This window comes from Simochromis diagramma, unplaced genomic scaffold, assembly GCF_900408965.1.
Source record: "Simochromis diagramma unplaced genomic scaffold, fSimDia1.1 OVJJ01000061.1, whole genome shotgun sequence".
In the NCBI taxonomy this organism is placed as follows: Eukaryota; Metazoa; Chordata; class Actinopteri; order Cichliformes; family Cichlidae; genus Simochromis; species Simochromis diagramma.
Genome location: NW_024386945.1, coordinates 1,499,358 through 1,521,524, shown reverse-complemented (window position 1 = coordinate 1,521,524; position 22,167 = coordinate 1,499,358). Strand labels below are relative to the sequence as shown.

General features: G+C 43.1%; 1 protein-coding gene across 3 annotated transcripts in view; it reads right to left on the bottom strand.

Moving 5' to 3' along the window:
* Positions 1-1,385: 1,385 nt before the first annotated feature.
* LOC120737328 (teashirt homolog 2) overlaps positions 1,386-22,167 on the bottom strand; it is a 39,676-nt gene continuing 18,894 nt past the window's right edge. For 2 of the 3 annotated variants that reach the window (XM_040037957.1, XM_040037959.1), the window contains one exon: positions 1,386-5,147. In XM_040037957.1, coding sequence (XP_039893891.1) covers positions 2,110-5,147 — 3,038 coding nt within the window. In that variant the 3' untranslated portion in view covers positions 1,386-2,109. The remainder of the gene's footprint in view (positions 5,148-22,167) is intronic. The other variant, XR_005696727.1, reaches the window with a different exon arrangement.

The following is a 22,167-nucleotide window of genomic DNA, read 5'->3' as shown; positions in this document are numbered from 1 at the left end:
TGCAAACACTCAAAATGAATATAAAGCACCCAAAGAATAATGGGGTTATTTCACCTAATTATGATGATTATGGTACCTAAAGAATGTAGGTATTTAATAAATCACGCATTAGAAAGAATAATGTGTATTTGAAAACAGCGGATATGTATTTTGATTTGCACCTTTAAATTATTTCACGATAAGAATCTTATTAACCTTAAAAAATGCACATCCATACGAGCTTTTTGTGTACCAACAATAAATCCCACATTGACTTTGACTTATTAGGGCAAATTATAGCCAGAGACAACTAATTTCCTTCTGTGGCTGCACTGATGACAGCATTTTTCTTTAGTTAGCCTTGGGTAAGTCTCTACTAGGTTGTGCTGATTCTTCAAAATGCACTTGTAGACTAAATATGCTCTGAATAACTGCTGTGGATAGAATTACGGCAAATCAACGTGCATTTGAGATAAAAATGGAAAAAGTATGTGCTGCAAAATGCACAGCCTCGCTTTAATGAACAAAAAAAACCCCAATAGTATTCTCATTGTTTCTCTGCAGAGCATTCTGCTGCAGCTTAAGGACAATGCTTGCTTCAAAAAAAAAAAAAAAGAAGTAAGTTGCTCCTTTAAAACATAATGGCCCCACAGACAAATCAGAGATCCATCGGCGAAGAAAGGCACTAAATAATTTATAGCTTTAATCTGCTCACTGAGGTGTGTGGTCTTTGACAGTAATTATAAATGCAGGGAGAAATTATAGCTGAATACTTTAACTGCATTAGGAGTCATCTGATGAACAACGTGATTGCCTGCTCATTTCCAACAATAGGGGGCAAGTTGGTGTCACAGCATTCAAATCACCACAGTGCCCATGTGCTTTTTCCCATTTACCATCAAATGTCAGTTGCCTGTTATAAAATAGAGATTTGATGGGTGGAGGTAATTGAGGACTTGATTGCTTGAAAAAAAAAAGATGAATTGCATAAAATGTTTATGAATTTAGGAGGCAATTATTTTTAATAGCCTTGAAATAATAGAGCTGGAGGAAATATGTTTAATTGTTATGATACCATCTTGCGGCAGCATTCACAGGAAAGCAATAAAGTCTGACAACAAGATCTTTGAAGTGTATCTAAAAGTCATAAGGTAACAAATGAGTGTGGCGTGCTCTATAGTGTCGTGATGTTGTTCTTTGTCGTGTATAGGTTCTGTGTGGCCTGCGAAGATTTCAGTGAATGTTTCACAGTATTTTACAGGTCCACACATTCAGCTGATACAGTATGAATAACCGGAAAGGCTTTATTGTGTGAATTATATTATTATTGTGAATCATATCAGCTGATTATTATGTGTAAAAGTAGGAAAATAATCAAATTAAGGGAGCCAAAAAATACAAGGCAATCAAATGTTAACTCTTTATTTGAATAAGTAAAAAAAGGTGCAGGTATCACAGGTATCATCTGCCTTTTTGTTATCCTTGTTGCATGAAACACGTTTTTTTTTTTTTTCCTTCTAAAATATATTTACATGTGAAAGAGCCTCATTTTGAAACTGTCTAATTTATTTTTGAGTCATGTACAGGATCCGAGTCTAAACTGGTGATTAAATTTTTATTAAAGTGCTTTTCCCCCCCTCGTCTATCGTTGCAACACGAAACATCTTTACATAGCAATACACTGTACAGGTCTGCATGAGTGTGATCGCGTTATCAGGCTACCTGCTTCAACAACTGCACGTCTGTGCGGCTGCACTGTATCACAGAGGTTGTAAAGTACAGTTAGTCATTATTTTGTCTTTGAAATACAATTGAAACTTGACATATCATACAAATAAATAGTAGTCATAGCCAGGGCTATTGCATGCAAACATCAGCAATAATGTTTCTTCAAGCAGTAATACATTTCATTACTGGTGATGCATTTGAGCAGGGTGCAAAAGTATCTCTTAGTGTTTCCTTACACAAATTCTAACCAGTGTGTCTTTGCTGTAATCCATTAATTTTTTTTGAAGTCGTTACAATGCACACTACACAATGATAATTGAAAAATGGTTGAAATATCTGACCCGTGTATTGAAATAAAAAGGCAAGAAAGAGGAAAAAAAAAGGTGATGGTAATATGAAAAACTACTCCTTGTCCATTTCCACATATTGTGAATGGTTGTCAGGGGATTTGCTGTGAGTTTTACTCAAATGGAGTTTGACTGCATGATTACTTGCAAATGTCCGACAGCAGAGCTTGCATTTGAATTTTGAGTCAATGTCCTCCTCTGCGACTAGAGCCTCTGTGGCTCTGACGCTGAGGGCCTTCGACAGTTCTGGCTCCTCTACCTTCGTCTGATGCTCTACCGGCATTTTGCACATGTCTTTGATTTGGAACCCGAGATGGGATTCCAGATGGGAAATGAATGCGGTGGGTGACCTAAACTGGGAAGCGCAGTCATTGCAGTAGAAGACTGGGTGGCCCGTGTCCATGTTCTTCAGGAATTTGGTCCCTCCCGTTTTCCGCAGCTGGTACTTTACATTTGCTAACCAATGGCTTATGGTAGTCATGGACAGGCCAGTGAATTTGGAGATGTGCATCCGCTCCTGAGGGCCGAGGTCCGAGAGCAAATACTTTCCTTCAGAGGTCTGGAAGAGGCTGGAGGCAAACTGAGCTTGCAGGATGAGAAGATGGCGCGGATTCCAGTTTGACTGTCTACCTTTACGCTTGTGGACGGAGTACACCTCCGCTGAGACATCTTCAAAGCGCCTGACATCCGATTCCAGTTTCATAGATGGAATCCTTGATGGTATTGATGGTTTTGGAGTGGTGGCTTTCGGAAGCACTTTAACCATATCGGCGATATCAGACAGAGCATATTTCTGTGGCATCGGTGCGGAGGGCTGCATTAGCAGGGAGCTCGCCTTGTTGTGTTTAGATTTCGTCAGATCTATTGGCTGGTCATCGTTAACAAAGAGAAAGGGGTTATCAGGCTTATTTCTTACAGGATTTCTGAGCATTAAAGCAGACTTCTCGCTGCTACGATTAATGTCCGCAAACATAGACTGTGTGTGAGCCGATAGTTTATCTACTCTTGAGTTATTGGGCTTATTTGCTTTCCCCAGATGATTGTTCAGAACTGACTGCAGTGCACTAAGAGGGTTTATGCCAAGTATATCCGGAGTGTCACTGAGAGGCTCTGAAGTAGTGCTGCGTCCATTGCTGGCAGTGGGGCTCGGTGTCTTGCCTCTGTCGGAGAAATCTGGGCTCAACTTTCCTTTGATCGCTTCACTCCCTTCATTCACACAGTCTGTATCAAGCTTTGAAGAGGAAGAGGAATCGTCCTGACAATCGCTGTCATCATTCTCCACCAGATCAAACTTAATATTCTGACTTTCTTTACCATCGCTAATGCCAACCTTTTCTTTTTTGATGTCCACAGTTTGATGCTGTCCCTGGGGAGCCTCAACTCCCACAGCACTGTGGTATAACTTCCCCTTTGGGGCAATCGGTCTCAGCTTGTGGTTGAACGTCTGCTTTAGCTGAGTAGGTGGAGATGCTGAGAGAGGGGCGCTTTTGATGATGCCAGAGAGCTGATAGGCAGCATGAATGCTTGGGTAGGCACTCCAGCTCGGTGTCCCTGTTTGAGCTTTATTTATGGCAGAGGCCACTGTGTTGGCTAAAGATTTAAGAATGTCCCCTCCTCCACCTGAGTCCTGTTCAAGATCCTCCTCACGTAGATAAGGGTACTTAAAAGTCCCATTGCCGGCCTTTTGATCCTCACTCTCTTGCTTGTCATCTTTAGTATCACTTTCTTCCATTTTGTCTGAAGTACCTTCCCCCTGGCTATCCTTCTCACCGTTCCCTGGGGAAGGATTTTTTGGAGATGCTTTTTCTCCTTCAGTGTCACTGACAGCAGGCTCAGCCAAACCCTGGATCTTCTCTATGGCCAAGGGGTCAAGGGCTAACTGTTTACCCTTTTTAGAAGCTGAGTTTGTAACTTTGATGAAGTGTCCAGTAACCATCATATGTGTGGTCAGTTGCTGAAGGGTGTCATGGGAGCTTCCACACTCCATGCATTTCAGAATCTGAGATTTGCACGTCTCAAACTGCCAGGTGTAACTCGCTCCATTCTGATATCCATATCGATTGTTGTTGGCGTTTGCAATGCTGGCAGCTCGTTGTGCCTCAGTGTAGCCAGACACACCAGTCGTGGAGTCAGGGGAGCAGGGCCTCGTTTCGAAAGCCCGTTTCTTTGCTGGTGGCAGTAATTTGGGTGTGATTACTGGGATCGGCTCTTTTAAAGGCACTTTTTGGTAATGCTTAGTTTTAATCATATGGACGCTCAAATCCTGGAGCGAGTCAAAAGAATGGCCACAAAACATGCACTTCAAAACTTTCTGCGCATCCTCCTTCCCTTCCATGTCTTGCAAATTTCGTTTCCTAGATTTGGAGGACGAGGCAGAGGAATTACTCTGTTTGCTGTGGTTGTTGTCTTGGTAGTGCCCGCTCTTGTTCATGTGAACTGTCAGCTCAACCAGAGTGTCATAAGCAGCGCTGCAGTCCTTGCAGCGAAATCGGCTGGCTCCCGTGAACACCGAGCCACAAGGTTTGGTGGTTTGCCTGTAGAGGTGCACAGAGCTAAAGAGGTTGGGTTTGGTTGCAGGCTTTGGGGAGAGTGTCTGCTGCAAGGTCTTAGAGAGCGCGTCCTGGTGCCAGTCGAACTCACTCTTGGTGCTTCCATTGGTGCTGTCACAGTTGGCTTTGCTGGTGTTTTTGCCAATTTTCAAGTCCATTCCTATCCCCGTCCAATAAGAATCCGCGAGAAAGTTTGCATAGGCCGCCCTCATTTTCTCTAAGCTGCTGCCCGTCTCTTCTTTATGCTTGGAGGTGCTGCTTTCTTCGTCTCGCTGGCTCTCAGGTGGCGATGAGGTTTTGAAGTCTGAGAGCCTGTCACTGCTGTCGCTAAGGCGCGATTCCAACTCTGCCTCTTGATTGGAAAGGACACTAATGGGAGAGTTCTGGTTGCTGTAAGTGTTAGTGCTCTTGTTGTCGAGCTCTCTGTCCTCAGACACTTTGGGGCTGGTCTTCTCCGAGCATTCCTCTTCAGTCTGAGTGTCGTTATCTCCATCTTCTTCAGCGATGGAATCCTGAAGAGCTGCATCTTCATCGGGCACGTACACTAAAAAAGCAAGAGAGATATAACATTAAAAACACACTGTGAAACAACAGTTTCGTTAATTTATAATTTCTAAACAATCTATACAGTGAAAGCAAAAGTCATTCCAGAAAGCATAATGGCGATTGCCTTGTGCCTTGGGAGGCGGCTGAGTATAGGTGGACATAATGTTTCTGCTAACAGACTGCTGCTGGTGTAACAGCACCATTTGATTCACGACAGGCCATTGACTTAGCGCTGTGTCCAAGCTTTCCCTGGCCTCAAGTTGAGATGTTTACAACAATCATTGGCCACTGAGTGACAAAAGGAAATTGATTCTTCTGGGGCTTGTTGAGTGTTATTGCAAATGACCTATTCCACGGTGATTATAGATGCCTCAAAACTGCAATGAAAATGTAAGCCTGCTGTTCTGGATAACATCTTAGACTCCCTGAAGCCACTTGTGAGGAATGGCTTAACATAAACTGAGATATTATAACATCCCTCAGTGATTTAGAAATAAATTAAAAGCCATAGCTGAGAAAAATGAGACTATTCGGAATATTCTTTCAGCATTCTGTAATTTGACATCGGGCAACTGATTTTGTTGATAGCAAAAATAAAAGTATATTGTAAATACGGACACTGGTCCCGATGCAAATGTTGATCACGCTGGTGGAAAAAGTGATTCAATTATCAGTGCTAAAACCAGACAATTATACAAAATTTCAAAAGATTACTGGCAATCTGTCAAGTCATTATATTTTCCCTGACAGTCTCATAAACAGCAATTACTTCTTTCATTATTCACCTGTTCATTCTCTCAACTCATAGAGCACAAACATTATTGCTTCAATTAACAGATAATTAAACAACAGTATTTCTAATTGACACATTTCCCATCATCCAATTAGTGGAAACTCTGACTCAGCACAGAGCCGTGGCTGCAGGGTCTGCGTGGCATATGAAGACGGCTACAGAAGATTATTACAACCTTTCTGACAATAACTGTTTCCGATTATTTTAAATCTAACTACCCGGCAACCCACGGCAACAATATCGCAAACAAAGTTTGCATATCTGTTGAAGACATCCTGCAGTAAATGCAGTTTGTCAGAGTTGTCACACATCTGAGATATTTTCCGCCTCGTAGTCGTGCTGGAAAATGTGCATTTTGGGAGAGACGCGGCAGATGTGCTCCGAGTTAAATATGAATAGGACATAACAGCCCTGTCCAGGCACTTATGCATTTCATGTGGTTAATATTTCTGTTCTGAATAAAGGGGCACTCCATGAGGGGATGACTGAAGCCGAGCACTCAGAAGTCCCACACTGGGCAGCCCATAGAATGTCTTCGTCTTCTCTGCCTTCTGAAAGTACGACTTTTTTATTATCAATATTTCACAAGTGCCTCAAGAGAAACCCGGGAGATGAACTGCTTGCTAGCTAATGGATGGAGATGGAGATGGGATTCGGACTTTCAAAACAAACATCGAGCACAGGGCCTGGCGAACAAGAGCCTGTACACACACACACACACACAGACTCAAGAGCCCCTATGTGCTGTGACCTTGATCTACCGCAAGAGAAATGTTTTGATTGGCCAGCCGAGGTCTGTGATGGCCTCCGAAACACCCTTGATGCTAAGGGAGAGAGTTGTCAAGAGCACAGAGGTATGTTTTATTTATAGTCTTATATATAGTATTCACAGTGAAGGAGAACACCAATGGCTTTGACAAGCAGCCAGTTGATGTCATCTCTCTTCAAAGTCATCACTAAAGCTGAAAGTATAGCAAGAATGTTCACCAAAGTGGGGAGAACAGTATTTTCCAGTCTGGTGGTGGTTAAAGGAAAATTGTTCACTCCTTGATCAGACCATAATTTACAGTGCAGGCCATTTTCTGCACATCTCCTGTGCCTAGAAATTTACTGCCCTCTTAGTAAAATAATTGTGCATTTGACAAAAGGGATAAACACTGGGTTCCTGGAAATACGACAAAGCTATACCGACTTTAATGTGAATGTTTGTCCTCATCTTAGTATTTGAGGATGAAATTGACAGAGATTAACAGCTGCCCTTCCTGCTGTTGTATGCCTTTCTATCAGATGACCCGAGTAGCAGACATCCTGAGGCACCAATTAACCTTCTAGAGGGGATCATTCCAAGATACCCACATGTCTAACTCCGCTTCTCACACCATTTGTAACTGTGCTTTGCCAGCTCTTGATCTACCACAGAACTGCTGCCATGCCAAGCTGCATTACTCTTTAATCCAAGAGCACACTCAAGGACAACGTGAAAACAACCAAACACCTACAAGAGTGATCATTGTATTGTGACATGTTTGTCAAGTGATACGCTTCATAAAGCAGCACTGTTCAAAGCATAAGCACTAAGTTGTGTATCATCTTGTAAAACAATAGTGAACAGCTATTTCTAGTTCTTGGGCACAGTTCTTGTTTTTTCATAAATCAGAAAGAATAAGAAAATGCTGGCTTTGAAAATGTTGTCTCGGAGTCCGAACGAGGCAACTCGTAGCCCAGCTAGCCTTAGAAAACAAGAGTCTGGCATGCCTTGCTTGAGATTTAGCATGTCATAAACTGCTGTAAAGCCTCCAATCTGTGTCACTACAAATTTATATCTTCAGACAGAGATATGCAAAGGTCAAAAAACCTGAGGTGTCCATCATAAATCAGACGGTTGAAGTGTTTATAACCTTTATCCGTTAGAACAGACTCTTGGCATAGCGAGGCTGGGATTTACAGAAGCGGCAGCCTGTTTCTGAGCCAAAAGCTTTTTCCCCATACATCCAGAGAAAAACAGCTAACTGCACAGAAAATAATAGATTATATTTACTGCTACCTTCATGGTGGCATGCTGTCCAACAGGGCCGGTGTTAAAAGCGTACATGAGATTATATTTACAACTCAACTTTTCAGCATTAGTATCTTCATCGAGCGAAATCCCCTCTCCCAGAGGAAGTGAGTCTATTCAAAATGCGTCAGTCATTGTAGAAATGTATGTGACAGCTGTAAAAGGGCATTCTGTTTCCGATATTAACATGCCAGGAGAAACTTTTGTAATGGTGAGAACATCAACATTTATCCCTTGGAAGGTCAACATTTCCTTCATTAATCTGACAAGCCACAGAGAGTTAGCAGCCCGAGGAGCTTAGCTAATGGACAGCTGCAATACCCATCGCAGGACTTTGTGAGTATCCGAGGTAACACTATCTTCAGAGAAGATTGGGTAATTCATAGGTGCCAGTGACAGGTCTGCACGTCTGCGCCACTTTCCCCAGTGCTCCCCGGTTGTCTCAAGCTACAGTTTTTGCTGCTCGCAAATCAATATCTCTTTTTACTTCTCATTGATTGCATAGCGGTGGGACCAACCTAAGCAGGACTGTTATGACATTTCTAGATTTCCCCCTGTCCTTGGAACAATCAATTACACGCGCATGGCAATCAAAACCTCTTTGCAAAATGAACCTGCTCCATGACATTTTCATCTCCCGGATTTATGCCACGTGAAGAGGAAAAAAAAGGGAAGAGAGAGAAGGAGGTAGAGAGAGGCCTGCTGGATCGGCAGAGCACACAGTAACAACGCAGGTCAGGACTGAAGCTTCTCTCCGGGTCGTCTGTAAATGTAGTACTATGTATCTGTTTCCACTTTGTGCTTTCACTCACATCTAAGCAATGTACCCAGTTAACTGTAGCTTTACGTGGCGCAGCACTTAGTCACCGTCTGCTCATCTGTTGTTATAAATAGGTGGGAAATGTCACTCAGAAAGTACTTGCTGTACAAAACATAATTGCAAACAAAGTTGTGAAGTTTTTTTCCTCTTTGTCAATGTTGGAAACAGCATGATGTGTTTATAAAAGTCACCACGATGCGATTTCTTCAGTGAGCTATCATTAGAATGAGACGCGCACATGCCACAAGGTTTAATATTTGACAGTGATATCTGACAAACTCGGTGAGAAGTGCACGTCAAGATCAAACAGATAGATTGTCAGACATCCTGATGATAGTCCTGATGACACATCTGAAGTTAATTCTGAACTGAATCACATGAGAAACGGCGAAGACCTAATTCTGAGCCCCGAAGCCATCTGTAAAGATCTGTAAACACCTCTCTCTTCATTGTTCCCTGTCAGGAAACAGTCTCCCCGAGCCCAAGGACACTGCAGAGTAAAGAGAGAACAATCACACGCAGCCTGCTCCCTTTGACAAAATTTGTCTGGAGGTTAATTGATATCACAGAATGAAACAGTTTTTGAGTTGCTTTTAAATCAGAATGTGTCATTAGATCCTGTCTGACCTATTATTTAGTTTGAGCACTTTTGTGTTAAATGATTCCAACGATGCAGTTAACAGACTTGGAAACTCTGCAGACAGACTGAGTCTTTATCGTGTTGTATTTAGCTGCAAACAGTTATTAAGAATACTGCAAAAAAAAAAATATAAAAGACTAGATAATGTGAAGTGGCTTTAAAAGCAGCCACGAGTCCCTGCAAAGTAGTTTTGCTGGATCTTTCTCAGGCTTTGTCTAGAAATCCATGAGACAGAAACACTGTTGTTAATTTTTGTATGCATGAAGGAGATGTAACTTAAAGCGCATTACGTACTTGACTAAACACAAGCTATTCATGCAGATAAATGCCTTGCTTTCATCCACCCTCAACTTTAATATTTAATAGTCTAATATAATCAAATAAAAACTGGAAGCTCAAAAAAGACACGGACAACTTGAGGACAGATTGTGAACACAACAAATGGCACAATGTGCTCAGATGGACCCGGAGCCAGATTAATATGATAGGATCGCAAATATGACACCATATCCTGCCATCTGGCTGTTCATTTGGGCAAAAATGATCACAATAATTATGGCAATTAATCAAAAATGTTTTCACAACCAACATTCTGTTAACTAAAAACACAGAGAACTTTGGAATGCACAATCGCTAATAAACACACACACGCTCACGCGCACAAGTCGCACAGCTTTCGAGCATGTTTAGTTTGAGTTATGGGACATTTTTATGTAATGACACAAATGTGGGAGTTAGTAAAAGTCTGTTCCTGCATGTTGCATGGATGCTAATCATGGTATTTACTGAGCCACATCAGATTGCAATGTCTAACTCCAGGAGCCCCTTCTCAACATGAAGTCACTGCTCCTTTTGATGCCTACTAGAAGCTTCTGCTCTGAGATGCATCAGTCGGCCGGCTGCCTAATTGGAAGTGAGCGGTGGGAGAGCATTGCAATCTGCACTCCAGCACCCAAGTCATCGCTTTGAACGTGCCACAGCCGCCACATTATATGATGCTGCCTGGTGTTGCGTCTCACCAAAGGGTCCCCTGTCAGCACCAGAGGAGACAATTATACATATAATGTTTCCTTCCTGTCTCGTAGGATTTTTTTAAACACTGACGGCACAAAGCCAGGTGCTGTATGCGCATATGATAACAACTGGAATTTTGAATGTGTCAGGCAGCCTGAATTTTGGAAATAGTTTTCAGCCTCTTCAATATTACCAGTTCTAATGCACTGCTAATAAGCACTGATCCGAATCTGTTTAACACAGCTTTCCACTGGTCTCTGGTTCAGTATGAGCTGTACTCATACTGTGTATCTAAATGCATTTAAGAATAATCCAAAAACATATAAATCTCTAACGCTGACCTTTCTATTTTTCACATATGTCGTATTTTGTAGCACGGCATCGATACATTTTCTTAAGTAAATTATGTGAATGGTTCTTCCTCCACTAAAACGACTGAATTTCATTAAAACGAGGGGGCAGATTTTTAAAAATCCATAACATTTACTTGGCTAGCTGTAATTAAGAAGAGCTGGAAAAAAAAGCGAGTTAATGCTTTAAATTACTGGCTGCTGAATAAACCGTAATGAGGTATTTTGTGTAGCTAGCAGCACAAGCAGAATCCGCAGTCTCTCGCTAACAGGTATATATAAAAAATTCAAGAACGTGTATAAGCTTACAACTGAAGAGGCTTAAAAGCCTCTGCGTATATTTGCCAGATTATGGATGATCTTTTCTGCCCTAACTGATAAAGTTCCAGTTGGTGGAGCAGAAGCGGGGCTGCTTCAGCTCCAGTGTGTTTTCCACTAGCGGGAGGGGAGCAGCCTCGCGCCGCTCTGTCACTTGGTTTCTGAAGAGCCCGTGACACGGCTCTCCAGGAGCGACATGATGAGGTCTGATGGTTCCTTTCTGCAGAATAGCAGTTTACCCCTCATTCACCCTTATCAGAGAGTGAACCCATCATCTTACAGTACGCCACTCAAACCGCTTCGCATATTGGAGCTGACCAGTCGAGCAAACAGGGCGGTACTAATAAAAGACCATCTTGCTTCGGTTCAAATTTCCCTGATTGAATGTCAGTCAGGAATGTTTGCGTGGCAGCGGGGAGGAAAGTGGGCCATCGTTTAAAGGACCACTGCCTTGAACACATAAGGCCTTTGTTCGAGTTTTATGAGATACTGAGTGAAAGGTATGATGGCCTGCAGTCACCTAACGTGCTGTTTGTTTTTCATGCTCACTAGCCTGACTAAATAAAGAGGGTTTCAATTCCAATTCAATCATTTTCTGATGTTATGGGAGCATTTTGTTATTTTGCATCTGAGTGGCGACATCCCGGATGCAATTATCCTTATTATTGAATTGAACTTTTATTTCCTTGTGATCGTGTTATTTCATAATATAATACTAGAGCATCAAAAACCAGTGGCAAGTCTTTTTGGACGCTGTTCCATTTAGTTTTCCCTCGAGAGCAGTAGATGCATATACAGCGCATACAGTCCCGGCATCATAAACTTTGCATGAACCCTAAACACTGGCCCTCCCAAACAGCAACAGCCCTCCATCAAGGTCAGGCCTTGATGAATCTGATAGTGCAGCTGGAAGAGACTGTGTGTATTCTATTAAAACAATCTGCATTTCACTAACTCCTCCCGCCCGCTCTGTCCCTGTATAGATCTTTCATTAGATTCTGGATGGGCTCCAGCCAAAGCTTTCCTTGTACAAGCAGTTTTATGCCGTTTTCAGCAAAGGGAGGCATTTTTTTACATTCCAAGTTCATTAATAGTAGATTGCCACTTTTTCCCTTCATTAAATACAATGAGGCTACAGAGTGAATTTGCAGCTGAAGCATGGTACTGTCAGTTTCTAGTGGGACCAAAGGCTGCTTCATGGCAAGCATAAAGGGAGAGAAGCAAGGCAGCCAAACCTGGAGCTCCGTGGGACAAGACAAGCAGCAGTAAGAGAGGCAGAAATGCTTCAAAACAGCCCGCTCCCTCCTATTCAGATTCATTTTAATGGCAAATTTGTTGTCAAGTGTCCTCCACAAAATGATTAGGGCCCGCTGTTTTCTGAAAAGTGCAAACTTCTGGATTTGCCTGGTGCGCATTGTCACTTTGACAGCCCATTCGGAGAACAATGGCTGCCCAAATAGTGAAATGTGTTGGCACCCAATAGTTGAAAGTTTCCCCTCAAAACAGGCTTTCTGCTGTTTGTGGGTATTCTGCTGTGTTGATATCTAGATGTTGATTAGAATGAAAAAAGAAGCCAGTGAATTGGGCTCCCCAGAGCAGGCACATCAACCATTGTAAGAGATTGACAGTCACTCCATTGAGCCAATTATTTCTGTTCATAAGACCTGTTTCTATAAAAACTGGTTAAAGACTACAGTCATTGTGAGAGTGTCTGAATTAAGCTACTGGTAGAATTTACAGAAAACCAACAGCATTTTAATAGCTGGACTAGGGGTGCTTTTACTGCACGAAATAATTACAGACATAATATTGTTTCCATTAACTGTTAGACTTTTCCGAATGAAAGCATAAATGGCAAATTCATCCACGATGAAGGAAACATAATAAAGCCAGGCGCAGCGCCCTATACATGCGCGAAATACGTTCATTGATAAAACACTCCAAACATATCAAAGCTGTTCAAATATTGCCACTGGAAAAGTCGGTGCAACAAAAATATTTTCTCTGCGCTATATCCTCATTTAGCCTACGAGTCAGCGGCATGACATTTCTAAGGTGTTCGGCTATAATGGAGGAGGAGTAGGTGCCGACTGCAAGACGAGTGCAGAGCCTTTTTATTCATTGCATGGGAGAAAGTGGTTAATTTATTGAAAAGAAGGTAGGCGGACGAAGCAGCGGCACGGAACTGATACCCTGCGTGGCTGTAGGTTGTGCACCGAGGGGGGAGGAGAAAGGAGTGGGAAAAGGGGGAGAAAAAAAAGGAGGTTGAGGGAGGCGGAGACCAGAGCGACAGAGGAACGGTTAATGGAAATGAGTGACAGGCTTTCAGAATGATTTACAACGGGTGGCGCTGCGGCAGAGCCAGCGCTTGATGGATGATCCTGAAAGACGGAGACGAACCATAAATCATGTCTTTGAATCATTGACAGAGATAAAGGAGGGGGAGAAAAAGCAATGGCATTGACGTTCATTCTTCCAATAATGTACATTGACGAGTTACACTACGGAGCCTTAATTAAAAAGTGAACACGGGTCTTCTCCCTCTCTCAGCTCCCCCTCACCCAGCCTCCCCCCGGCTATGCTCCTCTACCCCTCTTTTCTCTATTGCGATATCAATGGTAATTAAAGATGCAGCATCCCCGGCCCCCGTCCCATAGCCACTTCCTCCAGCTTCCCACAGCAGCCAGATTAGATAAGTGCTCTGCTAAAAGATAATGTCACCCCTCAACAAATATCAATATGTGTCTGGCCCATTTGTTTCTACATCTGTAAACACACACTGAGATGAGGGGGATGTGGGGGAGAAAGAGGGTTCTTATCCGGCGCCCCCACCAAACAGCCGTGTTTCTTAAAAATGGACAAAAGCTAACCACCAGTAATTGCATACACTGCTACTGTGTCGGTTTTAGCGTATAAAAGTCTTATTACCCAAAAACACTGAATCCATCTTCCCAGCATCCCACTCTTAAACATTGTGTAGCTCTGTCTTGAGTGCAGATGGCACTTTGATAAGCAGGAGGAGCCCTGTAAGAGCAGAGAGCCTGAATGAGTGGCATTCCACATCAGCTGAGCTCCCTTAAAGTGCACACAATAGAGCAATGAGGTGAAAGTAATCCTAAACATCTGTCTTATGTGTTCTACACGCACTGGCTGTTTGTTCAAGTTCTAGGAAAGACATTAGCGAGGGGGGCAGAGAGAGAGCGAGAGACGGAGAGAGAGGAGGATATATCAATTCATGCACTAGTTCTCCAAAGGGATTAAGCCGGGCCCCTGTTGTCTGTCCTCTCGCTGCTCTGGCAAACAAAATGGAGAAGACTGCCCCACTAATGCAAATACCCTCTTTCGTGACATACTGTAGCGAGCATGTGCCTGCTACAAATTAATACTTACAACTACACCATAACGCCGCGATCGTCGTTAATTATTCAGGCTTATTATAACCCAGTTTAGGTTAGCGCATTGTAAAGCTGCTAATAATCACGAGTGTTTCTGAGGCAGTGTGAGAAGAGACGGCGCGGCTGGCCTAGTCCGCTGTCCCCAGATCAGGGGGCAGCCGGTCAGCCCAGTGCATATAGGGATATTCAGCAGCAAACACTGAAAGACACACAAAGCTGTCACTCTCTCCCTCTCTATCCCCGTCCTGCTGTGAGAAGACATTTTGGCAAGCCAAAATGGAAATGAATACACAATGGTCATCTAACATTGAAAAGCTGTGGCAATAATATTGGTCCAGCAGAAAAGGGTGCCCTGCCCAGTGCGCTCGAGTGCGCGTGTTCATGTATATGCGCACATTTATGAATGATTCATGCGGCGGCTCAACACAAAAGCTCGCGCTCCGGCTTCGCACGATTTGAGAATCATTTTCATTTGAAGGCTTGAGATTGTTCATATCATGTTTGATCGCATCCCTGCATCAAAACACAGTTTGATGGACAAGAGAAATAATTACTTGTCATTCACGTGTCGGGGGTTTCTCTTCTCCCCTCTTTTGTTGCTGTTAAACATGTTCCTCTGTTAAACACTTTTTCCTCCACCAAACTCCAAAACAGTCTGACTCAACTTTCAAGTTGCGCTCCGAAATGGAAATGAAACAATTTCATTACATTTACAAAAGAAGAAAATAAATCTCCACTTTTCTGAAAACTGACTGTTCGGCTGAATGAATCAAATGGATTGAGCATAATGAACTTCTTGGAGTCTGTGTCATTAATGGCCGATAGCTCTCTCTGATCTTAAACGGTCTTAAAAGATGATCCATACAGTAATGAAGCCAGCTCTGCTGCTGGCCTGCTGCCTAAAATGGGACATAATCAAAGTCGCAGGGGATAAGCTGGGGCTACTGTTACCACATAACATCCCTCCTCGTCCCCATTGTATGTTTTTTTAAAGGCTGAGATCTGTTTGTCATTACACTGTAAATTCTGAATAGTAAATATTCAAATTCATTGCATGTGTTTCAAGGCCGGCAGCTGGGACTAGAGAGCAGCAGGAAGGCTTATAACCTACTGGGTCTTTTGGAAAAGCAGCATGCACTGTCCAAGGCCCAGCCTCCTCCTGACTCTTCTGCCTGGACCACCCTGCTCGCTGCGTTACACTACATGACAGGACGATGCTGCTCAGTCCTTGGACCCATCGCATTGTTTTTCTTGGACCATAGTGAAAGCAAATAGCAGCTAAAGGGCCCCGGCGCTCGCAGTAAAAACCAAAAACCCATGCAGTCATTCATCAAAGCCCAGACAACTCGCTGCTCCCCCACCAACTACCAACCCCCCCAAGGCACGACCATCTCCCCCCACTCTGGGTTTTAACTAGGACTCCAAATAATTCCAGAAATGACAAATGATACTTATATCTCTGGCCTGTGCCGAATCAATAAGCATGCAGAACAACTATCCATCTTGAGAGGTATCGACATACGCGGCTCGACATCGGCTGAGAAGCGCTTGGTGGCTTTATCCGGGATTGGAATGGGAGGGACGGAGGAAAGCGGCACGCTCATTTTTAAATTACAATAAACCACCCACCACTGTTAACAATCAAAAATCTATTAGAGGAAGCGCAGCATCTCTTCGAAAATCACCAAGAAGGAGGATACGTCCTAACGGTGACCGTTTGTGAAAATATGCATGACCTTGTGAACTGGGACGAGGGTTATTCTGACAGGCACACCTGCACATGTTTACATGGCGCTTGTGTGCTGGGTATGAGCTGATGGGTGGCGATACGGCCCCTTTCTGGTCCCCCGGCTGGATCGGAGCAGCTGACAGATAGCACTTCAGAGCAGCTTTAGCTGCAGCTCCCCTTGAGGGGCTGTGATTGATGACTCGCACTGCCACCTAGATCCATTTTCTCCTCCAATCTGACTCCTCACAGGTAAAGTGGAGGCCTGCTTCTCTCTCACTCAGTCTCCCTCTCCTTCTCTCTCGAGATGAGTGGGCTCATTTTCGCAAAGGAGTTTACCAACAGAGCGATTAGAAAACATCTACTTTGAAGAAATTAAAAACAGAATTGTACAGAGGAAATAATTTGAGCTAAATGCCTCGCAAAGTCATTTTGATCCTGCACATTAGAGATCAGAAAAGTTAAGGGGAAAAAAAAGAAAAACTATGAGATGTTTGCAGGCATAATGTCATTAGCAGGGGAAATGTTAAGACCCAGGACCCCTGCAGGTCTGAAGGCATTTAAGAACAGTTAGCTTAGCCATCTGGTAGACAATTACACAGGAACAAACACACCGCCTCAGCAAATAAAGCTTGGCTCATCAATCACAAGAATGGCCAGAACTTGGCCTGTTATTCCCTCTGATTTAATAACCCGGTGAACTGCAGTGCTATCCAGCACCAGTCTTCAAGTCAACTGAACAACATTTCAACATAAACCAACAGCAGCAGGTCGTGAAAAAGCTTCAATTGGAAGTGCGAGCAACCTCGCAGAGGTGGCAAATTATTAATTTCATTTTAAATTTGCAATTAAAAATGTAGAAATATTTCAGAGCTTGGAATGTAAGGAAACTAAAAAAAAAAAAAAGAAATTATGTCTCATTTCTAATTTGCACCGGGCTCTGAATATAAACGGGAGTGAAAAAGAAGTGCAAGGTTAAAAGTAAAAACATTTAAAACTGTCGCTGTTTCCAGTTTGAAGTAGTTTACTTAATTAACATTTGCCCCATGCTTTTAATTGCAATCACGCTCCCCCGTGGGACCTGCATGTGGATTGTGTGGTAATTGCAGTTGTTGATATGAGATGGTGACACAATGTCAAGTCTATTTCTGAAAATTACCGAACAAAAAGGAGGATGATCAGGAATGCACAGCCACTAAATAAACCCCTAAATTCACTAACGAGGGGATTTTATCAACTTGAGACACAACGGTGAGGAACTACTGACCCAGAAGAAGGATTCAAAAACAGACGAGCGCTGTGCTGGTCTGTGCTCCACTGTGGTGAATGAAAGAGATCCCCAAGCATAAAAAGGCTAAGAATGCGCCTGAATTTCACCTGGATGCGGGTCAGTCTTTGTCAGTTTCACCAGGGTGTTTTCTGAGCCAAGAACATATTCATCTGTGTTTCTGGGTTGTGGCCTAGACGGCCTGTGTGGGAGAAAAGAAGTAGGCCACCGCTGCGGTCTCCGATTCTCCTCAGTACACGCGTCACCTGCCAGCTCATGTGGCCCAGCTGAGATGTGAACAGGTCTGGCAAGAACCAAATGTTTTCATTTACCTCAGGGGCATCTACACTCTTCTTTAGCAGGCGGTGGCAGGCTAACATGTCAAGATATTGGCCCGGGACTCAGGGCCTCTGGGAGGGGTCATGCACTCAGAGCTTGGGTTCAGAAAACATCAAAATATTACCCTCCGCAAGGCGGAAGGCAGTCCAGACCTCTGCATTGAATAAAGCTGCAGCTTTAAAGGTAAAGATTACAAAATAGCATCGATATCAGAGGTGTTTTTCAATGGAGTTTATCTTTGTCTACACAAAGACAGACCAAAGGCAGCTTTGAATCGTTTTGTTTTATAGCAGATACCAACACCTCGAAACCTGAAAATGTACTTCATTACACCTCTACACTCAGATTTGATATGTGTTCACGTTGTTTGATGGATCCACATTCTACTGGGCAGCAGGGGGTGGCGGTGCTTCTCAGGCTAACCTCAACACGTCTATTTCTAGCTGAGGACTTGCTGACAGCACATTTAACTTTGTGATCTGCACATGAGAGACAGCTAACAGTTGCTGACAGCTGAAACACACCAAGAACCATTTCCCTATACAATACCTTATTGACACTTTTCATGTGATGAGGACTTCAACTAACTTTCAGAACAAAAAAAAAAACCCAAGAATGGTGGGTGCAAAAATATCATAAAGGAAAGGTTGATTTCTGGGCAGCTTATGGAAACCAGTAGCTCCTTTGGGGAGGGATGGGGGCAGCGGCTGTCTATAGAAGCCTGATTTATGATCTGCTCAGTTTTGCATGTGTGTTCACAGGTTTCTGGGAGTTACACTCAATTAGAGCAGCAGGGGTTGGGAGTATGTTTTTCAGAGGATAAGTTAAAGCTTGACACGTTTATTTCTGCCAGTGCAGCTGAAGAGCTGGTGACAGCCTTATCAAAAGTCGTTTTCTTTGATCACCCAGCTCAAAATGTGGGAAATAGTAACCGTCCCTGACAAGTGAAGAGAAAAATCCAAAGGAACACAAAATGTTTATAAAGCACAATCTTAAATACCAGTCAACAGAACCTGAAGGAGGAAGAAAATAACTGTATGGTGAAGATGAAAATGTCATCACTTAGCAGGACAACAAGAAGCTGACAAATGCAGTGCTAATCAAATTTGTAAATTCAAATTAGCTTAAATATAATTCTTGCAAAGTGGGAGCACGAAGCTGCATCAAACCAAAGACTGAAGAGTGACTTAATGGATTCAGCAGGACAAAATCCCCAATTACAAGTTAAATGCCATGTCCCTTCACAATTTATATAAAACCAGTAAATCTTATTTTTGAGACTTTTAATGACTGAGCCAGCCAGTGAAACAGGGGAACAAAGTAGCTGTGCAAAGGAGTTACTCATATCCCTGTTGAAAAACTCCTCCGTTTAATGATTCACCGCTAAGGAGAGTCCACACACTTCCAGAAGAATTCAAATCCCTTTTCCCACAGCCTCTTTCAGTCCGTATGATAAATGACACCCGTCATTCCGCCGTTGCCAAACAGCACAGAGGGGAATTGTACTGATATATGATTCACAAGAACAGGAAATAAACTCTGCCTTTCTCTGTAGCTCTCCCTCTTGCCAAGTAGGACGGACCTGGACAGTGTCAAGGATCTCATGGTGGAGGCAGTGGGAAGGCTGACGGCACTGAAACCCAAAAAGGGAATAGACAGTGGGTTTCCAAAATGAACTCTCCCCTCTCTCAAAAACGCTGGAGCTTCTGATGACTGATGAAAGGCACATGAGCCACGGCATTAAAATAACAGCGGCATCTATGGGAACCAGCTTCCAAGTATATATATGTGTACATATATAGAAATTAAACAGAGGGCACATTAAAGTCTGCAATTACCAAAGAGGGGAAAAATATAGACTGAGCAACCTCCTTCTGCCCCCAATTACAATACAGCAAGTGAGGCTAATTACTGCGCCTTGATTATTTCAGATTTCTGAGTGAGCGAGGATGACAACGGCTTAGAGAGATGGGGTGCAAGTTCAGATAAGGCTGCTGTACATGTATATATAAATATAAGATACATCATATAGATAGATTACTTTAAAACTAAAAAACATTAGGCTAATTAAATACTTTCCACTGCCTGTTCCGGTAATAGCGAATGAAGCTGTTACACCAAGTTGGTGTTCTTCTGTCAGAGACAGAAGGAGAGGCACATCCTGCTGCTGTGCGGCTGCTCGCCTTCAGGCTAGTCCCTTCAGGCCAGCGCTCAGCAGTAGGCCTCCCACTTGGGCTCAGAGCGCAGGGATGTGCCCAGGGCCAGGACCAGCAGCACTCAATCACCCAGACAGCGACATCCTTTCGCCATCACCATCAGAGAGGCCCCATTGGGGTGGGTTGAGGGGGGGGGGGCTGGGGTTGGGGGAGATATTTATGGGCAGAGCGTTCACACATACACACCCATGCAGCTGCGATTCCGCTGATATACTGTCGGCTGGACTGCGGGACGGAGCCATATAGTTCATCTCCTCCTCATTTTTAGCCCCTAACCAGACCCCTGTAAGTGCTCCTCTGAGCTTTACAGGTTGGGCCTGATGCACGAAGCAGACAACGGCCGCTACACTCTATGTAAATCAAGCCCTCCAATGTGCAACCGGAGTTAGAAGCCAGTTATCGGATCTCATTATAAGGCATTGCTTTGTTTTGAAAATGTGAACCAAATGACCGAAATAAGTTGCAGCAGGGAGGCAAAGCTATGCCCAAGCTGCAGGATTTTGGAACTATTTGTTACTGAAGACACTTTTGAGTGAAGCCCTATATGATGAGCAGCATATGTTTACCTAGGAGGTGCATTTTAATGCCTCTTTACCTTTGATTTCAGAGCAGAATAATTACAGAGGAAGCCATGTAAAACCCTGTGGCAGATTAGGGAAGTGAGTTGGAAATGGGTTCAAATTGTCGTTCCGAAGTAAAGAGGCTACTTTGCACCACAAGGGGTTCCTTTCCTCAGGCAGGCCAGGGGATTAAAAGAAGCCATAAAAGGTCTCTGTAATGGCATCAGTAATGTCTTGCTGCCATTAAAAACGGTGAGAAAAACATCTGCTTTGCATTTTTCACTCCCCTGCTACTCATTTGTCTTTCAAACTATCTGAGAGAGTGCCTCGGTTTCACCGTGCTCATATTTCTTCAGAATAAGGTTATTTTACTGACTTCATCCGACGAGTGTTTGCCTTAAATCAGGGCTCTATTTTCAAATGCCAAAACAACGGCAAACTGGCAGAGGTCACATGTTGTGAAAGATTGTGTTTTCTATACCATAAATTTGCAATCTGGCATCCCCAGATTGTGTCAATTTGATCGCAAACAGCAAGATTTTTAGCGCTGTAATGTTTGCTTTGTCTTCAACTTCAACCAAGACACATTTCAACACCGTCTTTATTCACACCCACATAATAGATCACATAATAGGAGCCAGATTATAGTAAACACCTTGATTGCTTTACGGCTAGCCCCTAACCATTAGCGATGCACTGTATCCTCCTTCACTGGGCTTCTGGGAAGCCTGGGCCCTGCAGTAATCTTTTCTCTGCTAACCCTTTAATAAACCATAGCCTGCTTCATTAGCTTCCCCTCACAGAGTGATTGATCGGTGCCAGTCACAGAAACCCCATCCCTGCTCTGCCTACCTCTCCCCAACCAACTAAATAAGGCACTTTTTTCAGTCAGCTACCACCCATCACACTATTAAAGGAGAGTATTCAGCGTGAGCCAAAGAGGGAGTGGCATCAGCCGCGGATGGCAATGCAACAGTGTTCCTTTTGTTCAAAGGCTGGGTCAAAATCAATTTATGGGATGCACTATACTGGGCTCAGTATATTAGATTCTTATGGGTTCAGGTTCTGTCTCCACACGTGAAACGAAAAAAGGAAGAAGGAAGAAAAGAGATTCGGTGAATTTTCAACAATGAGCTGTTCACATTACACTGACAAAATACATTAAGAATGCAGCCTGATGGAGGGGGGAAAATTAAATGGGATTAAAGGTGCAGTTTATAGACAGAATGACTCATTATTTTGTCTATTGCTTAACAAGTCTCACATTATTTAATTACATTCAGTGTGATTCTATTTCACTCACTTCAAGAAGTCATTTTTAGGATAAATATAGAGACGGAACACTGAAAATCACATCTATCAGACAAGTTTGAACAAAATTTGATCACGTCCTTAAATTACACATTAGATCACATATTATATCACTTGAGAAGGAAATCAGTAAAGTGAGCCCTTAATGGCAACATAAGAAACTGCACTTGAATACTAATTCAAAGCAAATTGTCCATCTGATAAAACGCACCA